General features: G+C 36.7%; 8 protein-coding genes across 8 annotated transcripts; 4 read left to right on the top strand and 4 right to left on the bottom strand.

Annotated features, from left to right (window-relative positions):
* Window positions 1-274: 274 nt before the first annotated feature.
* RO3G_04987 (uncharacterized protein) lies at window positions 275-722 on the top strand (the record flags this gene model as incomplete). The annotated part of the gene is made up of 2 exons (XM_067659577.1): window positions 275-314; window positions 472-722. The coding sequence occupies 2 exons, from the start codon at window positions 275-277 to the stop codon at window positions 720-722; spliced, it is 291 nt and encodes a 96-aa protein (XP_067515678.1).
* A 341-nt stretch (window positions 723-1,063) lies between these two features.
* Window positions 1,064-2,555, bottom strand: RO3G_04986 (uncharacterized protein; the record flags this gene model as incomplete). The annotated part of the gene is made up of 5 exons (XM_067659576.1): window positions 1,064-1,176; window positions 1,304-1,654; window positions 1,746-1,882; window positions 1,939-2,185; window positions 2,237-2,555. 5 exons carry the CDS (start codon window positions 2,553-2,555, stop codon window positions 1,064-1,066), a joined length of 1,167 nt encoding a protein of 388 aa, XP_067515677.1.
* A 723-nt stretch (window positions 2,556-3,278) lies between these two features.
* RO3G_04985 (uncharacterized protein) lies at window positions 3,279-5,093 on the bottom strand (the record flags this gene model as incomplete). The annotated part of the gene is made up of 6 exons (XM_067659575.1): window positions 3,279-3,376; window positions 3,428-3,597; window positions 3,658-3,743; window positions 3,797-4,010; window positions 4,134-4,669; window positions 5,076-5,093. The coding sequence occupies 6 exons, from the start codon at window positions 5,091-5,093 to the stop codon at window positions 3,279-3,281; spliced, it is 1,122 nt and encodes a 373-aa protein (XP_067515676.1).
* Window positions 5,094-6,952: 1,859 nt separating this feature from the next.
* Window positions 6,953-8,284, bottom strand: RO3G_04984 (uncharacterized protein; the record flags this gene model as incomplete). The annotated part of the gene is made up of 1 exon (XM_067659574.1): window positions 6,953-8,284. One exon carries the CDS (start codon window positions 8,282-8,284, stop codon window positions 6,953-6,955), a length of 1,332 nt encoding a protein of 443 aa, XP_067515675.1.
* A 236-nt stretch (window positions 8,285-8,520) lies between these two features.
* Window positions 8,521-8,910, top strand: RO3G_04983 (uncharacterized protein; the record flags this gene model as incomplete). Its single annotated transcript, XM_067659573.1, has 1 exon — window positions 8,521-8,910. One exon carries the CDS (start codon window positions 8,521-8,523, stop codon window positions 8,908-8,910), a length of 390 nt encoding a protein of 129 aa, XP_067515674.1.
* A 594-nt stretch (window positions 8,911-9,504) lies between these two features.
* On the top strand, window positions 9,505-9,915 carry RO3G_04982 (uncharacterized protein; the record flags this gene model as incomplete). Its single annotated transcript, XM_067659572.1, has 1 exon — window positions 9,505-9,915. The coding sequence occupies one exon, from the start codon at window positions 9,505-9,507 to the stop codon at window positions 9,913-9,915; it is 411 nt and encodes a 136-aa protein (XP_067515673.1).
* Window positions 9,916-11,664: 1,749 nt separating this feature from the next.
* Window positions 11,665-12,971, top strand: RO3G_04981 (uncharacterized protein; the record flags this gene model as incomplete). Its single annotated transcript, XM_067659571.1, has 3 exons — window positions 11,665-11,674; window positions 11,817-11,917; window positions 12,051-12,971. The coding sequence occupies 3 exons, from the start codon at window positions 11,665-11,667 to the stop codon at window positions 12,969-12,971; spliced, it is 1,032 nt and encodes a 343-aa protein (XP_067515672.1).
* A 729-nt stretch (window positions 12,972-13,700) lies between these two features.
* On the bottom strand, window positions 13,701-16,516 carry RO3G_04980 (uncharacterized protein; the record flags this gene model as incomplete). Its single annotated transcript, XM_067659570.1, has 8 exons — window positions 13,701-13,881; window positions 13,937-14,193; window positions 14,250-15,124; window positions 15,190-15,430; window positions 15,480-15,926; window positions 15,979-16,097; window positions 16,159-16,378; window positions 16,433-16,516. 8 exons carry the CDS (start codon window positions 16,514-16,516, stop codon window positions 13,701-13,703), a joined length of 2,424 nt encoding a protein of 807 aa, XP_067515671.1.
* Between the last annotated feature and the right edge of the window lie 264 nt (window positions 16,517-16,780).

Here is a 16,780-nt window from a genome sequence, read left to right as displayed (position 1 = left end):
TGGCGGAAACCTGAACTAAAAGACCAATCTGTATAGTGCACATCATTTCAATCAGCTCATTACCAAATACCCACCTCAGACTTCGTCAAGATCAGCTGCTTCACAGTGGCTTTGTGCTATGCATAATAAAGTAAACGAAAGACTTAGAAAGCCAATCTTTGATTGCAGTAATATTGAATCAAAATATCCTTGCGGATGTGCCGAAGAAAAATAATGCAAATGCTTTAATTTCAGCTCATAATAAAAAATCCTTTTTTTTTTCTTCTAGAAAAAAATGCAAGACACCCCACATAAAAGACTTTATGATAACGAAAGTATAGCGTACGACTTTCCTAGAAAGAGGTTGATATCAGAAGAGAACTTTGCAAAAGACATGGCAGCCATGTCACTTAATCACAGCAGCAATCGCAATCCTAAGAGTAAATTTATTTTTTTGTAAAAGCCTTTTTCTAATGTTTTTCATGTACAAAGAATATGACGGAAGGCGGATTATCTACAATATAAGCAACTTTATGCAAACAGACAAAGGGAATAATGTGATAAGAATTGACGATATTAACAAATTCCTTGCTGAAAATAAAGACGATGACAGTAGCTTTATGTCGCTTGCAGTTGATCATAAGACCTTCATTGATGATGTAGACTCTGGACTTCCTTTAGAAATAGATCCTGGTGATTCAAAGCCAAGAGTTCCCGATTTTATATTGAGCGACACTGTGTAACTATTTATCCATCCAAAAGACCTTTCCTTCCACAACTAATACACTAATAGGCTTCTTGATCCTAGAGATAAAATTGCTTTAGAGGACATAATGAAACATCAACAAAATGATCATAGTACTCGTATAGAAGTCCTCAATGAACCTTCTGTGTATTCAGTTCCAGTAAATATGGAGCTTGATTAAATACTGTAAGTTGAAGAATAAAAGTTTTCTTTTGTATAAACATCACAGTTATGTAAAAAGAATATGCTTTTATCAGTAAATCATACTATAGTGCCACTGTTAATTTTTAATTACAACAATAGTTTATTAAACAAAATGACATTGTATGTCAAAGGCAACTATACATAATCTCGGCTTGCTAGAATTTGATTCACTGTCAACTTATTTTGTGGAGAATGATAATGCTGAGCAGCAACATACTCATGCAAACAACTCATTGGATCCGTAAAATCTATAAAGATAATGTTAGTGGTTGAATATATAAAATTAATTTAGGACAACTTCACCAAGTGTATTTTTTGCTTCACATGAACATCTATTTAAAAGGTTTTCTTGCTCTGGACAATGCTCATATATACTGTGTTTGTATCCAATATCATTAAAGAAGTGAATCTCTTCTTTCTTGAGATAGAGCGCAGCAAATATAGAATGTATAGGTGCGTCGCCCCATCTTTCGTAAAAGAACCCCCCAGTCTTGTCAAGGTATGTAAACATGGCTTGGTATGCCTCTGTATGCCACAGGTCTAGTCTAGCAATTTCAAAGTTTGTCCAAAAATGACATAGATTATATTCACTGCCATTTTCATCTGTAACAAATCGATATAGGCTTTCCGTGGCCAAGTTTGGGAAATAATTATTTCCTTGCTTGGTTGCGTCGTGAACGAATCCCTTGATTGATTCCCAAAGTGTTGCAATTGTTCCTGAATGTTCTTTAAAAGAAATATTGAAAGCTTTTGTGGTGTTTAACCACTAAATTAGCTCTCAGTACCATTTTATCAACTTTATTTTCTTTTCTCTTACCGTATTTCTTGTTATTTTTCTTCATATAAAGGAAAGGATCATAATCTAGTTCACAATAATATCTTACATCAGGCTCTACTCTCCAATAATATTCCAGATTAAGACTCAATACGAGAGGATGCCTCCAAAAGAAACCACTGAGTTACTTTTGATGAGTACCCCTTTTTGTGTGGTTATATAAAAACGCATTTACCTTTGAAAACGACACATGTGTCTATAGCTCTCACTTGTTCCGTAAGGTACATATGCCAATTGCTCGCGACATAAAGCTGCTTTTTCTTGATCAATCCAATCAGGATAACTCCACATAGTTTCATTTACAAGCCCATAGTGCGTTTTACTTGAAGCAAGTGATGTAGTAGCTGAAATAAACTCTTCTGTGAATGGTTCTTCATTCAAGAAAACCCAAGGATAATTGAATTTACGGTTGAACCTATCCTCTAAAGCCTATTTCAATACACTTTCCGCTGCTTTTTTACCCTATAGCTTACCAACATCTCGCATGGATTGCAGCATACCATTCAATTCAGAGTTTCGTACAAGGACAATAAATGCAGCTCTTTGACGCTCAGTTGTATTAGATGGAGCTGGTAAAGTAACCGTCAAACCATTCGATATATACGGCGGTCCTACAGTATACGATTCAAGTGGCTTATTATCAGCAGAATCCCAAAAGACGTTGGTAGCAGCAGAAGTTAGCGTGCTTTTATAAAAAGTGGAATGTTGACCAAAATAGTAGAAAAGTGTACCAAGTATATACGCAGCAAGTCCTACTTGTAATAAAAAACACGAATATCGGCGAGGGCCCATTTTGATAGATAAAAGAGAAAATAAAGAAAGGAAAAACAAAGGTTGTTTATGATCATGGAATACTATTGTTTAGAGAATTTAGACCTGCAGGAACCAAAACAATAAATTTAATATGTGCCTTTTTTAGAAGAAAATTCCAACTCTTTTTAATCATAAAAAGTGATTCTATATAGAACTTGGCAGTGATGTATAACTATTTATAAAAACGAATCATATTGATCATGTAGCCTATATTAAACGTTTAGTACGACACTCATATTTTATTTTATTTTTTAAAAAAAAGACGAATGTATATCATCTTATTAAATTTATAGTATCAGTGTAGTCCTCTAATGAATGACTGCTCCTGTTTACTATTGATTAGTTACTACTACCAAATATGTTCATAGATCACTCGCTGTTGCATTTTTGCCAATTAATTTTTAAGGATAATAGTTTTTTTATGCATAAACAAATGAATTAAATCATCGTCGAGAATCTCTTGGAAGACCCTACTTTTAGAGTAGAATAATTAGTTTATGAATACACAACCAAACATCAGACTTTAAAACTTGGGTTATTCGAACCCAAATTCTTCTTATTTCTTTTGTTATACACAATCCCGATCTTTAGTAATATATAAATAAAATGAGCTTTATTATTGTGGGTAGTTGTTACATTTTTAATTATAGAATATTGTAAGAAAACGTGCTCTATGCTTTTTGTTCTCGCATTTAAATCTATCTAATAATCATCTTTATTTGGAAGGGTAACAATGAAACTTGATGCTGTTCTATTCATGACTTCTAAAAACCGAGGAGTGCATGATCCAGGGTTTATATCTAAATAATACATTAGTTGATATAAATCAGGTTACATAACCAAATACTCACCAAAGGTTGTTTCAGGTTCACAATAGCATTTGCTCTGCAGAAACCATTTCTCTTCAGTTGGACAGTGTTCGAAAAAGTCATGCTTATAACCAATATCATAGAACCAATGAACGTCTGATCTTTTCAGCATAAGTGCAACGGCTATTGAGTGAACGGGTGCATCTCCCCATCTATGTATTGATAGACGGTTAAAGAGAGAGAACGAAAGACAATAGATTTGTTTCCCTTACCTTTCGTAAAAGAAACCACCAGCTTGATCCAAGAACCTGAAATAAGACTGATATCCTTCTGATCGCATAAATTTTACAGATGCAATCTGTATTATTGATTAGTGATTTGAATCAGTGTACTCTTCAACTATCGTAATACCTCAAAGTTACTCCAAAAATGACAAAGATTATAAGACCATCCACTGTCATCACTAATTAATCCCAGTAAACTATCTTTTCTCGTACGTGGATAAATGTATTGAGGATAAGTTTGAACATATTTTCTAGTAGCCTCCCACAATGTAGGAATAGTTTCAAAATATTCTCTTAACGCTACTGTAAAGCCGTATTTAAGATTCCTTTCTTGCATCAACCTAAAAGGATCGTAATCTATATCACAGGAAAATTTCACTCCGGGCTCTACACGCCTAAATATATAAATAATGTATAAGACCAAATTGTGCTGATAACACTACTCATCGTTATTATTTACTTACCAATAATAGTCCAAATTGTCAAGTAAAGGATGCAGCATAAAGAAACCAGACTGATATCTACACATGTGTCTGTAGCTTTCACTTCCACCATATATAATACCCCGATCTTCCAGTTCTTGTCTACATTCAGCGGCATGTTCTTGATCTATCCAGTCAGGATAACTCCAATGTTCTTTAGGAACCAAACCATAATGAACTTCCGCGCTAGTCATCATTGCCGTCAAATTTTTGAACTCTTCAGTAAATGGCTGTTCATTCAAAAATATCCAAGGATAATTATACTTATGATTAAACCGCTCTTCCAAATAACGCATAGAGGACCTTAGAGCATAGAGTTCACTATTTCTCGCTAGTACAACAAAAGCAGCCTTCACACGAGGTAAACTAGTGTCTGTCAATCTTTGGTACTCCAGTTCTTCAGGAGATAGTTCTTCATCTTCATCCTCCGTTTCTGCAATTGCATTAGATAATTCTTCCCATTCCTCTCCTCCTTCTTCCTGATAAGCCTTTGCGAAATAATCATTGAGACCAGAGTACTGTTGAAAGTGTTGTGCCTTGCTCTTTAATAGATCATAACACTCCTTTGATGAATTACAGTAAGAGTTGTTGTCTGAGAACTTGAATTTATAAATTAGAAAAGTACCAATTAAAGCAGAGAGGAAGACAATCAGTCGGATTATGGTTTTTGTTGAACGTAGCTGTCTTTTTTGCATACGTATCAATGGATAATAGGGTATGGAGAAGAAGAAAGAGAGAAAAGGAAAAGCATAACAGAGTCACATTCCTTTTTGCTCTTTTTAATTTTTTCTTTTCTTTTCTCTTTCTGTCAATGCTTCCCCTCTCTCCTTGCACAAGGCATTAAGGAATGTAAATCAATGTATACTAAAACGAAAACGAATTTTATTACTTTAATACAAAGCATAAAGAAAGCCTACAATTCACTAAAGCAGAAAGAGACATTCTTTATGACCATAATGACTTCATGTTTGCATGAGAATCACCAGTTCATTATTGATTTTTTAAACATCTATCTTGATAGAAATTTATGTTTGTTTATACAAATAAATTAAAATGCAAATCTGGAACGCATATTTCACACAGTAATCGGAACTGGAATTCAAATATCTTCATGAAGTGTCCACATTGTTTTGACTGTATTAAACCATTTGGCGTTATCAAAACTAAGAGTGCGATATATTGATGCTGTTATTGCTTCATATCATTCTCATAATCATCTTACAGGTCTTTGGCTGAAATCTATAAAGGACGAAAGTCAAAAGGTGAGGAAGAAATAAGATCATTACTGGTTTAAAATAAAAGCCCAAAGTTACTTTATAAAAAGATAGACAGTGAATAATGAACTTACCATAAGCGTAAGAAACACTTTCATTAATCTATCCGTGCTGATATAGGTTTGTGAATGTTGCTTTAATCATATATATTTGATTTTATTTTTTCAAAATGTAATATTTGTATCTCCTATTTGTTTAGTTTATACGCATGAATAAAAACCGTTATTTTATTTTTCTGCAATCAGGATAACGGGTATCCTGGGACTGACTGCCTTCATTCGAAAATGTGGGCTATCGCTTGTACGTTCTTCTGCTTGGATCGGTTTTCGTCATCAAGACTTTTACTTGTTTCATGTGGCTGGATTTCACTATAACTATCTTTAAGACTGTTATAGAAGATACTGGTGATGTCTCAGAGTGCTACCTTGTGCTTAAAGATGACATTTCCTTTCAAAACCAAGGAAGCTGTCTTTTTATTTTTAAAGCTCAACGGATATTTTTTATTAACGTGTAACTGAATTGTTGAAAGGCTTTTCAGTATATAGACGTCTTTTTGGAACAATAGGCGCAGATTTTATTATGGAGTTCATTTTGAATTGACCTCATTGTTTATTTGTCATACAATAATTTATACTATACAATTGATTGCATCACCATTGGTAGTCGGATGCACCCAACGCTTAAGTCCACTGACATACATCGATTACACTCCTCATGGACTGATTATCGATTGCCCTCTCTCTTTCGACTAACTTGATTTAGGCTCTAGCGTGCCAATCAATAGAAAGAGTATCGTGTTCAATTAAAGTAGCGACTTGCATGTATCGTATCTTCTTTGCTTAGTAAGATATCTAAATTCTAGTAAAAATTTGGATAAAACCATTGTGCGCCTGGACGACAAGAAATCAAGCATATCCGGCAAGTACTGTGACGAATACTGATTACTGTATGCCATCGATTTAGTACAAAATGGTGCTATTATTTTTTACTGTTGTGCTCTAGTAATAATATTTTTTTAGTACACAACAAAAGCCTCCTAATTATGTGATTCGGATTTGAAAACATCTATTATATAAAGCTTCAGATTCAATTTCAGTCAGGATTCATTTTAAATTCGAATTCTTCTTTCTGTCAATCACTAGTTTTTGTATATTGTAGTTCACAAGGCATTAGTTAATTGATTTGGCTATACCATCGATAGACATTTTCTTAGGGACCTCAGTTTATAATAATCCTTTTGGCTTGTCACGGTCTCAAGAACAATTTTAGGATCAGCAATTTGGGTCAAAACATCTTCCATTAGAGCATAAACCTTGACTTTTGTTAATTATACAGGCTTCCTGTCGATATTTATAAAAAAAAAAACGTTTGTCGTTATGCTAAAAAAAATGAGATAGATGGAAAAGAACTTTGCGACAATTTGGCCTAAAAACCACAAAGTACTTTTCCCAAAACGACAATTAACTCAACTCGAACTGACATATTTATTTTACGACAATTTTTCAAAAACTCACAAAACCAACCATGTTAGCTGTGATATGTTTTCTGATTGGGATCGTGATACACCTGTTGTGTGGGGCTGTAATACCCATGCTGATTGGTATCATGATACATTTGCTGGTTAGGATCATTATACGTTTGTTGGGTAGGGCTATAGTATTCTTGTTGGTTAGGATCATAGTATGCTTGCTGGTTGGGGTCATGGTACAATTGTTGATTGGGATCGTGATACATTTGCTGATTGGGATCGTGGTACATCGGTTGATTAAGATCATGGTACATTTGTTGATCGGGGCCTTGATGATACACTTCATGTTCATTAGGTTTGGATTCATAATACATTTTTTCTTCTTGTTGAACAACAGGGTAAGTGACAGCAGCACCAGCAACAACACCAGTGTAGTTTGCATGTGGATCTTGAGAATAGGCAGCTTGCTGATATCCTGGATGAGGTGAAGAGTTATAGTATTGGCTGGCAATATCCTGCTGTCCAGCATATGTCATAGCAGGTGAAGCAACGCTGTATTCTGCAGTATTGCCCGCGGTGAAGCCTTGTTCCGATATATGAATTTTATGGCCTTCATTGTTTTCATGATAGAAATCAGGGTAATTAGCGTTGCCTCCTGTTGTACCGTTTGGCGCAAACAAATCATCCATTGTTCTACTAGTTCGTGTGTTTTCTGCTTTGCGTTTCCTACGACGGATCATCATAAATGCAAAGGCTCCAATAATTGTGACACCAGCAATGGCGCCGACAATACCACCAACCAATGCTGTATTACTGCTACCACCATTTGAAGAACCAGAAGAAACAGCAGCAGCGGTAGAACTAGGTATACTGCTAGGTATAGAAGAAGATGGCAATCCAGTACTCAAGATCATTGAAGATGTGGTTTCCAAATTAAGAGATGATGTGCTAATAAAAGTTGATGAAGGAATACTATCGATTGTGCTGGTTACAGCAACTAATGAAGTTGCTGAAGCAACCTGTGTAGTTATAGTAGATGTGGTTGGCTGTTGCTGAGCAATAGTGGTTGTAGTCGTGGTAGTAACAGGAGCGACATTAGTGGTTGTGTCCACCTTTGGTTGCGTAGTAGTAGTAACAGCAGCTCTTGTAGTAGTGGCTTGCGCAGAAGTTTTAGTAGGTTTATCTTGAGTTGTGGTAGTTTCGGGTTTGCTAGTCGAAGCTTGGGTAGAGTTATCAGAAGAGCCGCCTGCTGCTTTATCTGAAGTTTTAGGTGTTGCTGAAGAATCATTCGACGCTCCGTCCGTTGCAACAGCAGCAGCAGAGAGAGCATTACTTCCCTCACTGTCACTATTTGTCGTAGCTTCAGAATTGTCTTTTGTAGAAGCAGGCATGGTGAGATGAGGAAAGAAAAGAAGAAGAAAAAAATGAATGAAATTATGTGCAACATTAAAAAGAAGGGAGAAGTGAGGGAAGCCTGGGATTATATTTCTTAAAAGTGATTGTGTACCTTGAGGACGATCTTTGGATTCTTTAAATGGATACTTATCAGACATGTCAGTTTCCTTTTTTGAAGCGTGCCTGTGACTTTAAATTAATTTGCAGGCTCTTTCATTGTTTCCAAATAATCATGGTTCTTTCCGACAAAATATCTCACCAGTCGGTCAACGCAGTCACGCAGCGACCACAGGTACCAGAGCCTCCTACTAAATTAAAAAATATGCCCTGGTCCCAAGTAGTGGCCAGGAAGCGAACATTTATGAATACTACTTTCGAATACGACATTCACAACAATCAACAAAACAAAGTTATTCACTCTAAAGTGTGGAGAGCAGGACGTTCTCCAGGTAGTGTCCTCCTGGACATGACTGATAGATCTGAATCGCCCGTTCAGCTTATGGCCCTAATTGCGAAACAATTTCCATCACGAATCGCAGTTGCAACTACTAAAGAAGGCAGTCGAAAGATTGCTGAAATCAACTTTGATCCCTTAGATCCTGCCATTGACCACATTCTTTAAGACGACATTACTTTTGAAAATGATGCAGTTAGTCTTTTACCTTGTCGAGCCTTAGATCCAACTGTCCCTTTAATTCGACTTCGACTATCGAACCTTCCTTTTCTTAAAGAGGAAATTCTTAAGGAACAATTGAAAATGAGTTTGGAACCTTATGGCTCCGTTCTTGATTTGGGGATCCTACGAGAATCCCACACTGGCACCTATATGAGTACGGGATATGCTATACTGAGCGCCCCAAAAAATGATAACAGATTCTCTCCCCTTTCTCACCATCTTCCTTGGTATCAGTCAAAAGATGAAGGCTTTTATGCTGTGTAGAGTAACATACCCACCTACTGTCGCTACTGTCATGCTGAAGGACATGCCGTCTCTGATTGTCCAAAGAAACGTTCATCCCGTGTTTGTTGGAATTGTTGCACTAGTGGCCATATCGCTGCTGAATGTGCAAAAAGCAAGAATAAGCCATTTAAAAAGGCTAGAAAAACTCCTACTGCTCCACAGGACAGAGTAGATCAAGGTGGGGTTCAATCGAGCCAAGCTTCTAGTGGCATAACTGTGCCTAGCACCTCCTCCTAGCCTCTCACTTCGAATATTATGAAACATAAACGTTCTATTCGGAATGAATCTGGTGATGATCTAAGGATCCATTCCTCTACTTTGCTAACAACTGAGGAGGACTCTATCTTGGTATCCACTCAAGATATCTTGAAAGCTCTCTTTACAGCAACCGCTGAACCACAAGATGATGTTCAAATGGAAATTAATGCCGGAAATATCGACAATCCACATGTGGCTACAGACGTAGTTATTGTGGACCAAGCCACCAAAAACATTCCTCAGGCTGCCATGGATAGCCACATTAATGACGCCCTCACAGGATATAACTTTTGTCATGACTTCTTAGATAATCTGGGATCACCAATGCAAGCATACACCCCTAGTGATCAGCAGCGCGGCACCATAGCGTTCAGCATCGATGGTGCTCTAACTGAGTCTAAGCAATGATGAATAATAGAGCGAAAGAGCTATTATTCAACATTTCTTCATTGAACTGTAACAGTTTGGTGAAGACCCATGATATCCAAAAACAATCCAATTTCATTCGTTACTTACGCTCTTTAAACTTCAATATAATGGCCTTTCAAGAAACACACTAACACAGACCATCTAAACTTCATCAATGTACGATTTCAAGTATCTCAGCCCCTATGGACTCGTCATTGTGGCTTGCTTTTCTTTTCTTCCAACCATCAACTGTCAGACAACTTGATTCTGGCAAACTCTCGCATTACTCTTTCCAATATCAGTTACCCACAGAACTTTTATGCTCCTTTCCATGTATTAATTGTTTATGCTTCAGCTTCTACAGGTAAGGACAGAAGAGAGTTTTTTTGATTCTGTGTTAGATGCCCTCAATTCTGTATCTGATATTGACCCAAATCGGATCATTATCCTTGGCGACTTCAGTTATTCTTATCATCGTCCTAACTTGTCAACTCAAACATCTCTAAAATGGGTATCATATCTAGAAGAATCCTTTTATAACGTGATGCATAGTGGAGACAATAGTAATATCCCAACTTTCCGTCGTAATGATGAGATCTACTCAACAATCGATTACATTTTCATTAGTAATCAGATGCGCCCAATGCTTAGAGCTACAGATATACATCGACTACACTCTTCATGGACTGATCATCAATTACTCTCTCTTTCGCTTAATCTAGGTCAAACTCCCACTGGTTTTGGTCTCTGGCGTGCCAACCCCATTTTGGCTCAACAGAAAGAGTACCGCATACAGCTAAAACAACGACTCACGGATATCGTTCCTTTTTTGCCTAGTCAGATGACAGCACAAGAACAATGGGACTACGTCAAATATGAGATACGGCAATTTACTCAACGGTACACAATTGACTACACCAACTGGTGTAAAAAGCTAATTAAGGCCTTACAACGCAAGCGCAATGCTTTCCTCCGCAGTCGGCCACCCATAGCTATACGTTTACATTATCTTCCTGTTATGGACCAACAAATTGAATCTCTTCAACAAGAGTTGGTAGATATTGCAACATTAAAGGCGGGAATACGTTGGAGAGAACATGGAGAGAAATCGGCCGGTTATCTCAAGCGGATACACTTGGTACGAGCTGTAGAACAGAGCATACATTTTTTGCAAGACCCTACATCTGGATTGACTGTTTCCTCTCGTACACAACTCATGAAATTTAGTCAATCATTCTACCAAGAACTTTATTCAGTTGATCCTGTGGATGAGCATGACATTGATTGCTATCTGCAAGATATAGCAGATCTACCACACTTAAATGATGATGATCGTCGCTATCTCATCTCACCAATTACGATTGAGGAGATAATTGAACAGCCAAAGAAAGAAATTAGGAGGCAAAGTAGTCCTGGTTCGGATGGTTTAGGTTATGTCTTCATGCATTTCATTTATCAATTCTCACCGCTAAAGGATCTTATTATCAAAATACCCAACACTGCCTTAACTGCTGGTTCTTTTCCATCATCATGGCAAGATTTACGTGTACGATTGTCATCAATCAAATCCATACATAACTATTGAAAATACCTGCTTAAAATTATTTGTAAATATACTTTGTTTTTCGTCAAGTCATTTCCTAAAACACATCTTTATACTTTTTGATGAGTTTTAATAAATATTAAAATTTTCATTCATAAAAAAATACAATTCCTTTTTTGCCTAATTAGAAGCAGAAAAATAAAGACATGGCCATTTGTAAATTTTTTCAGCTGGGAACTTGTAGAAAAGGGAACAGCTGTACTTTTGAACATGTAAAACCAGGAAATAATTCTGCTGCAGCACCTAAATACAAGTAAATGCGCAATTAAAATATGCACAGTAAAAAAATAACAATTAGTTAGCGAAACATCATTACGAAATAATTTAACAGAAGAGCGTCCACAGTGGAAACTTAGTGTTTACGGACCTGCAAAAGAAGAACCCAACCTTATTGTTGGTGTAGATAGAAGTTGTGAAGAAGATCGATGCTTGTATTATCTTAGCATGAGTACAACTGGAAACGATAATCAATATGCAAGTTGCCTTTTTTTTTTTGAACACTTCATTTAACTTTTTTTTTTTATATATTTAGGCTGCAGAACATGAAAAGCTTTTAAATCAAACAGAAAGCCAGGTCAATGCTATTATAAATAATCCGTCAGGCGCCATTCAGCATTATGAAAAAGAAAAGTCTGCAAAGTCGGGAGCATTTGGTAGCTCGGCAAATAATACCCCTTTTGCCCCGTTTACAGGCGGTGGATTTGGTTCAACCACAACAAACGCATTTGGAGGTAGTTCTGCCTTTGGCTCTTCATCAACAGCTACAGCTTTTGGAGCCTCTGCTTTTGGCTCCACAAACACAGTGGGAGGATCTCCTGCATTTGGATCAACCAGTGCTTTTGGTGGTGGTGCATTTGGAAACAAAAGCACCTTTGGAAGTGGGACAGCTCCAGCTTTTGGCACACCTAGCTCACTGGGCGTTAGCAGTAGTGCTCCAGCATTTGGTTCTACAAGCGCTTTTGGAGCCGGATCAGCTTTTGGAAAGCCCAGCGCATTAGGAAGCGGATCAGCCTTTGGACAAACAAGCTCTCTAGGTAGTAGCCCAGCTTTTGGACAGCCAGCTACTTTGGGTAGTGGATCAGCTTTTGGAAAGCCAAGTACATTAGGAAGTGGATCAGCCTTTGGGCAAACAAGTAGTATAGGCGGCAGTACTCCCGCATTCGGGCAATCTACATCGTTTGGAAGCTTAGCAAACAACAACAGTACAACAGCGGCACCTGCATTTGGATCCGCCACCGCACTCGGTACTAACAACACAGCATTTGGATCATCAAACACGTTGAGCGGTGGCGCCTTTGGCCAAAACAATGTAAATAACGGAAGCACTTTTGGACAGCAGCAATCACAACCATCTATAGATACAAAAGGTGATCCTGCTCTTGAGGCATTCGCTAATTCGCAGTTTACATATCGTCATGTGCCTGAAGTAGAGCCTCCAATCGAATTGCGATAAATGTTAATTGTATATACTGTACTTGCGAAAATTGTTTACACTAATAAATGGATGTGTGTGCACAAAGAAGAGACATTTTTTTAACATTATGCATAAGACAATACTTGTGCTTCATTTTTGGAAACTGAGTAGACAAGAAGCATTAGAGAAATACTTGAGTTTATGGTTGAATCGTCAAACTATTTAAAATGGATTTGATGCTTAACATATACGATAGACTTTTAGTGTTTTATTAATTTATACAATTGTGCAGGGTTTACACTTGATACTCTGAAAAAGCAATTTCAATAGCAAATTTTAACTTTTGAACTGAAGCGAATGCAAGCGAAAGAGAATCAATTTATTACTTTTTTTTAAAAATAGTATGTATAAAAGCCATGTTGACGATGTGTATATTTTTATAAAAGAAAAAGGTTGAATGTACAGTAAGACAAAGGTCAGCTCATGTACAGAAGGGAAAAAAAAAGGTGAGATAAAAGGGTTGTCATCTATGTAGTAAAATAAAGTACAATATTTGTTTGATTGAAGCTGTTTCTTTGTATTTATCTTAGCTTAGATAAATTCAAAGAATGACTTTGTTATGTACAATTGTCTGGCAAAAAAATAAGATTTACTGAGAAGCAGCAGCTATGCTCTCATGCTGGTCATTTGAATCAATAGTAACAAGAGGCAATAACTTTTCTACTTCTGTTAAGAGACATATTAGTATTTCATAGCAATAGAAATATTTTACTTTTGGGGCTTACTTTGGATTAAATGCTTGCCATAGGTATACTTTTTCAAAAATTGGAGGTGAGGTTTAATCTTCGTTACGAGTAACTCGCGTTGATCGTCATCTACAACATCCAACATTTTTTGGATAACATAATTAGCGTATTGGTCTTTCATCATAGTAGCAAGTGGTAAAGTGCTTTTGGGAAATCAATTAGTACAAATATGGTACAAGCTCACATTTCATTCCTTACCCATCAGATCTTGGTTGAAGTACTTCCTCAATCAGCAACTGTCGATCTCGTTTCGAGCCAAAATCGACGCATTTTTCTACAACATTACTTGCAAATTTGTGTTTACTTAGTTGCAAAACATGTCCTCGGATTTTCTCAATTACAAATGTTTTATCTACAGGTCGTCCACGCTCTAAAATATGTTGGATTACGTAATTTCCGTATTGATCTTGAACAAGCTGACCAGTACATCTGTGTAATTCATCAAGCAATGGTTCCTACAGTTTCATTTAGATTCAATATATACGTATATATACTCATATGGTTTACATACCGTTTGATTTTCAGTACAATGCTCAAACATACGTTGGATAACTCTACAGCCATAGGGATGGGTAGCGAGATTGTATACTTGCCCGTGAAATGCGTTGATGATAAACTGGATGTGTTGAGCAGGAACGCGCTCAATAGCCTTTTGAATGACGTGATTACCATTTTGATCTTTGATACATTTTAATATACAGCCATCCAACTCTTTTACAAGTTTAGCTTGCTGTTCTGTCAACACATGCTCCAGTGCCTTTTGAACTACACGGCATCCATACATTTGAAGTGAAAGAGATAAGACGTGACCTTCCATTTGTTTAGCTAAAATCGTCTTTTGCATCTGATTTCCATGCTCAAAGAATTTTTGTAAAACATAGTTTCCAAAGACATCTGTCATCAGTTGGAGAGCATTGGGTAATACTTCTTCAAATACCATTTGTTTTTCATCACTATTTGCTGTTTCTAACTTTTGCTGAATGAAACGGGATCCGTGCTGATCACCGCTAAATTCAACGATATGTCCTTCAATGTCCTTCAGTTCATATTTTTTATTTTTTGAATTTCTAAACTCTTCTAATAGTGGACTGCGAATGCTCATAGTAATATCTTGAGGTGGATGAGCTTGTTGGAGTTGATTATGATGATGTTTTTCTGGTCTTGATTTTATCATATTGTTATTAAGCTGCATTTGTTGTTGTAATAGTAATTGCTGGCGAGCAGCAAGTAGTTGCTGTTGTTGTTGTTGAATTAGGAGTTGCTGTTGTTGAATAGCGCGAAGTTTTTTATCGGTTGCATTATTAGGGATTGAACTTTCAGAGAAACCAGCAGGTGCTGTTAGAGGTCCATTTACATGATTCAAGTTGGCGGCGGCAGCGGCAGCAGCTAAAGTAGAAAAAAAAAAGGGAGACATTATTTCTCAAGATAGCAACTAATTATTATGTGCGTACCTTGTTGCTGTCTGTGATATGCTATATCACCTTGACTCCAACGACTATACATCGACATGTCTAAGCTTGTCACACTGTCATCCTCAGGGAATGCATTATAGAGTGATGTTTGATTATGAAGATGAGGGGCAGGGGTAATGCCAAAATATGGGCTGTTGACTGCACTTAAAGATTGCAAACGTGAGTTATGTTGCAATTGTTGCATATATTGAGCATTTGACACAGTTGCACTGTATTCATCCTATAATACAATAAGAAAATGAATGCGATCTGAGATAGTTTTAACATACTTCGTCATTAAGGCCAAATCCTCCAAACTGATTCATTAATAGTTCAGTTTGAAGATCCATATCCTCATACATATTTCGGCCTGGCGGGGTTGAATTAGAGCGAGCAGGTAGAGTTCCAGAAAAAGCAAATTTGTTACGTATAGAAGGCGATATTGGACGCTCGTCCATTGTCACATGTAGTACTGAAGATAGATTGCTCTTGCTATCTTGATGAGTACTTGCTAGTGAGGGTGTTAAAGATTGACGGCTTCTATACATCATATCATCGTAATTCAATGTATTTAATTGATCATTGTATTGTTTTTGAATAGAATCTAATTCCCCTACTGAACCAGGGTTGTTGAACGAAAACCCATTACTAGTACTGTTGTTTGCTGTGGTAGCACTCTGCCGTTGCCGAGGCTGCTGCTGAAAAGCGAACATAGGAGAAGATGTTCTTGGAAAATCCTATAAAAGAAGAATTAGAATTTATAAAGTAAGAACTAAGCCTTTATTTTACTTGACGATTTACTTGTTGTATTAAATCGACTAAATTTCTTTGGCGTGTATTTGCCAAGGTGTCTTCTTTTTTAATTTGCTTCGTAATATTGAATGCACGTGGATCGTGAGAGTTTAAATCTAAAAAAGTAACGTTTCAGTCAATTTTCTATTTTTCCCTTTTTGCTCCACCCAATTTTACCTTCTTCTCCTTGCTGCCACAAATGTTGTTGTACATTCGGTTGACGTCCATCTTTATTTTCCCGATAGATTGAGTCTACAAAACTATCTACAATTCCACCGCTCGGATTCAGCAATTGCTGTGTAGGCGGTGCACTATTTGAACGATGATCATCTGAAAACAATGAAGAATTGCCAGCAACTAAATCATAATCAAGTTTACCATGCAAAAGAGCCGCAAGCTAGTGGAATATTAGTACAAAGATGAAATGAACTCACAAACTATAAAATTTTACCTGTCCTTGAGGATGGTTTTTCGCTTTCGGCTGATGTAAATCAGATTTTGGTCCACCTGGCGACATGGATCGACGTGGTTGCATTTTTTTTTTCTTTTTTTTTTTTAAAAAAAAAAAAAAGGAAAATGAATAAAAAAGAATAAAACTTTAAAAGTCAGGGAAGGTTTCTTGACGATTTGAAACTCCGCTGCATCTGTAGATGACGTGAACAAGCAACTTTTTAATGCTGATTGAAAGCATACATGAATATTTCATGTTATGGTCATACATTAAATATATTACTACACTATAAATGTAGCACAGAGCCCGTTACTGCATTTTGTATGTAGCAATCTGATACAGCCTTTT

This window comes from Rhizopus delemar, genomic scaffold (assembly GCF_000149305.1).
Source record: "Rhizopus delemar RA 99-880 supercont3.3 genomic scaffold, whole genome shotgun sequence".
In the NCBI taxonomy this organism is placed as follows: Eukaryota; Fungi; Mucoromycota; class Mucoromycetes; order Mucorales; family Rhizopodaceae; genus Rhizopus; species Rhizopus delemar.
Note: the sequence above shows the minus strand (reverse complement) of the source record. Positions and strands in the feature narration are given on the sequence as shown.